The sequence below is a fragment of the Sceloporus occidentalis genome, unplaced genomic scaffold, assembly GCF_023333645.1.
Source record: "Sceloporus occidentalis isolate IW3139 unplaced genomic scaffold, rSceOcc1.0.p SCAF_2, whole genome shotgun sequence".
Lineage (NCBI taxonomy): Eukaryota > Metazoa > Chordata > Lepidosauria > Squamata > Phrynosomatidae > Sceloporus > Sceloporus occidentalis.
This window is the reverse complement of record NW_028316982.1, coordinates 63,405,778-63,409,793: the sequence shown is the minus strand read 5'-3', so window position 1 is coordinate 63,409,793 and position 4,016 is coordinate 63,405,778. Positions and strand designations below refer to the sequence as shown.

The 4,016-nt window shown below is 40.0% G+C and overlaps 1 protein-coding gene across 1 annotated transcript; it reads left to right on the top strand.

The window, feature by feature from the left end:
• The first annotated feature begins 600 nt into the window (after positions 1-600).
• CALHM1 (calcium homeostasis modulator 1) lies at positions 601-3,540 on the top strand. Its single transcript, XM_089507804.1, has 2 exons — positions 601-1,149; positions 3,082-3,540. Exons 1-2 carry the CDS (start codon positions 601-603, stop codon positions 3,538-3,540), a joined length of 1,008 nt encoding a protein of 335 aa, XP_089363930.1.
• Positions 3,541-4,016: the final 476 nt, after the last annotated feature.

The window sequence follows — 4,016 nt, the reverse complement described above, 5'->3', positions numbered from 1 at the left end:
CTTTGCATAGGTGCTTTCCTTTCTCTCTTTCCAGCTAAAACTACAAAGGTGGGGCATAGCTTCCCCATGTTTTTCAGAGGGCCATGGGAGGAGCGTGTAGCATTTGCAACAGCATTAACCAAACTAGTGGAATCCCTTCCCTGTCACAAATGAAGAGTGTCTGGTAGAGATTTTAAAGGACTTCTCAGAAGAACTGCTTTTCCACATATAAGTGAGATCAAAAGCAGTGAAAGAAATGACATCTCTGAAAGAAAAAGAGATTGCTTTATTAAGCCAAGACCTGCCTGACAATGGCACACAATTGACTTTTCAGACGAGGACATACACTTCAGCCCAGGTCATCCTGGCAGGAGCAGAGATTAACTCATAAGGTAAAGATAACGAAAGTCATTTGTTTTAGGTAGCAAGGAGGAAATAGACAAATACATTTTATAAGTCATGGGGAAACTGCTGTAAAAGCAAATGGTATAACAATTTATGTTGCCAAGTTACAATGGAATTTCTTTTTAACTAGCACACTGCATCACAAGAAAAAAGGGGGACAAAATCTCTGATTTAATCTCATCCTGCTAGGAGAGTGCTTATAAAGCAACAAGGAAGATGGATAAATTTCGAATGATCTTCCAGTTCCTCCAGTCCAATCAGGAGTCATTCATGAATGGCATATGTGGCATTATGGCTCTTGCCAGTGCACAAATCTACGTGGCTTTTGATTTCACTTGCCCTTGCCTACCAGGTTATAATCTAGCCTATGGGATGGGTATCCTGATTGTGCCACCCCTAGTGTTGTTCTTATTGGGCTTTGTGATGAATAACAATGTCTCCATGTTGGCTGAAGAATGGAGAAGGCCCATAGGTAAGCGACAGAAAGATCCATCTGTTTTGCGTTACATGTTCTGCTCCATGGCACAGCGGGCTATGATTGCCCCTGCAGTTTGGATTTCAGTCACGCTGTTGCATGGGGAATGCTTTATTTGTGCCTTCAGCACCACTGTGCCCATAGAGAAGTTGGGAAATGACAGCTATATGCTCCTGCCTGAGAAAGAGCTGAGGAGGATTCTGGCTCGGATACCCTGCAAAGACATTTACAGTGGACAAGAACTTATTGCCAAAGAAGTCGCAACCAGGTATCTACGCTGTATCTCCCAGGTAAGCAAAAAGCAGCAATTGCAGGAACAAGCTTATATAATTTTCTCTAAGAAATTGCTGTCATATTTGATTATAGAGAATGGGAGTAGCACTAGATAGAAAGACTTCTTAGCCTAGCTTATATTCATTTGTCATTAAAGCATTTTTCATACATTGCAAGCACCCCAAACACCCCTGATAAAGTGAGTTTTTTAATTACAGGAATGGTAAAGAAAAGCACAGTCCTTATCCTCATCTCTAGAGATCCTGTTCCATAAAAAAAATTAATGGTTCACCAGTATTATCTTTCTTATGCTATTGGAACAGGTTACTGCTTACTTTACTTACAGCATATGTTTAAGTAAAAGTGGGGTCTATTGTTATCTATTGGGCCTTGGCCACAGGACAAGTGAATATACAGTTAGACACTTTGTATATACTAGTTCTTCATTCAGACTGTGTGCACACATACATGGTATGCAGCAAAATGTAATGCTAGATTCCTTAACGTAATCATCATTCACAGTGTTTTCAACAAGAACCACAAATTATAGAAGGTATATGAAAGGAAGAGTGGACTTCTGTGATTGAACTTTCATTGTAACTCCTATGATTAAACTTCCTCCTTCTCAAAATGACCCTGCCTTATTCATTTGCAAAACAAATGAAGTCAAATATGCTTAGTGATCAAAACCTAAGCTAGGCAGGGAAGTCAAAACAGTCCCTTCCTGTTGTTTTCTGCATTCCTCATATATTTGTATCCTGCCATCTTATATGGAATGCAAATTCCCTGTTTGTTTTCAACTGGGAACTATGTAAAAGTCACTTTAAAAATCTGATTTGATCACTTGTGTTCTCATCAATTCAATACTGCCACCACTCTGTTTTCATCAGCATTGCCTGGCACTTTGAACCTCAGTCTTTCCTACGTGGTGTATTATTTGGCTTTTCCAACAATGAACATCATGCTTTCATTGGCATAAATGTGCATTGCAGCATTCCATTTAAACAAAGGCATTCTATTTACATGCATTAGTTTTTTCCTCTGCATGCCTGGCATAGTGGGAGATAGATGGATGGATGGATAGATAGATAGATAGATAGATAGATAGATAGATAGATAGATGATAGATACCCAAAGATAAATACCCAGTAACATATGACTTTTAGACTTTTTCCGCAGTACGGTAGCAAGACACTTTGTTGTTTTGTGCCTTCAAGTCATTTTCAACTTATGGTGACCTAAGTGCCAACCTGTCACAGGGTTTTCTTGGCAACATTTGTTCAGAGAGGTTTTTGCCTTTGCCTTCTGAGGCTGAGCAAATGTGACTTGTCCAAGATCACCCAGTAGATTTCCATGGCCAAGTGAGGATTCAAACCCTGGTCTCCTAAGTCATCGTCCAATGCTTAAAACCCTGTATCATGTTACAGCATTAGGCAGCTAGCCAATTATCTTTTCACAAAATGAAAAGTGAAAAAGAAAAAAATTGTATTGAAAAGAAATTGGGGGGAAATGAATTTGTTTATGTGACACAAAGGAAATTATCTAGCCAATAGCCACTTAGGCCCAAGCCCTAGGATGACTCATAGGTTACCACTTATGCTGAAACCATGAGTAACAACAGCACTAAAGGAGTTTCTTTTGTACTTTCAAACATGTTCCTCCTCTTTTTACATTTTGGCCAGACAGTCAAATTGAGATTTTCAAATAATGAAATAATTTGGTCATGGAAAATGTCTCCTAAAAAGACTGAAGATATCTTAACAATTAAAATATTTAAAATTTAAAATTTAAAACAAAAGCAATTTGGCTTCTGCAAAGTGGTCATGCAGCCCACATTTTCCCCAATCTTATTGTATTGTTACAGATTTCTCTCTGTGTGCATGCATACCACACACACACCTCAGACCACCATTGTGATATGTTATGACTACTTTGGTTTTCCCATACAGGCAATGGGCTGGTCTTTTGTATTGCTGATGACCTTACTGGCATTCCTTGTCCGATCCTTGCGTCCCTGCTTTACACAAGCAGCCTTCCTGAAGAGCAAGTATTGGTCCCACTATATCGACATTGAACGCAAGCTCTTTGATGAGACTTGTACAGAGCATGCTAAAAGCTTTGCCAGGGTTTGTATCCAGCAGTTCTTTGAGGGCATGAACAAGGACCTAAGCATGGGCCATACACACATTCCTGAGAAGACACCTTCAGAACCTGGGGAAGAGAAGGAAAAACTGCTGGGTATCATGGATCAAGGGACTATGAACAAGCTTCTGAAGAACTGGCACAAATGTAAACCCCCTTTGTGTCTCAACCAAGAGGTGATCCAGAATGGGGTTTGTTGGACAGGAGAAATCACACGTCCTCATCTGCCTAAGAGAGAGTACATCACCTATTACAGCAAAGTTTGAGGATAATTTGGGTGCAAATAGAAAATACATCTCTCTTCAGAGAAAGACCTTGTTTAAACCATGTTTCCATCAAGAAGGTCCTTCAAGCATTCAGCTGTTATAAGCATAGCATCCAAAAGATCTGACCAGAAATTTATTGCAAATCTCTTCTGTGGGCAAAACAGAGTTAAGGTTGCTGGCTTGATAAAGAGGCAATTAACACAGATAGTGCTCAGCACCTAAGTTGGTCTGGGAGAAAAGGGAGGCTAGGAAGACACAGGTGGTGCAGGTGAAGATGGCAGCTTAAATTCAGTGGCTGCTGTGATACAATCAGGATAACAAAAAAAACTGATGGGTGTTTCTTCTTTGGTACTGTTCATAGGATCCTTGTTGCTTAGTGGGAACTTTCTTCCCTGTTTGCCTCAAAGGGCAGTGTATTCCTACTCATTTATCTCAGCAGCAGGTAAAGTCAAATTTCACACAAAGAGCACCTGGGT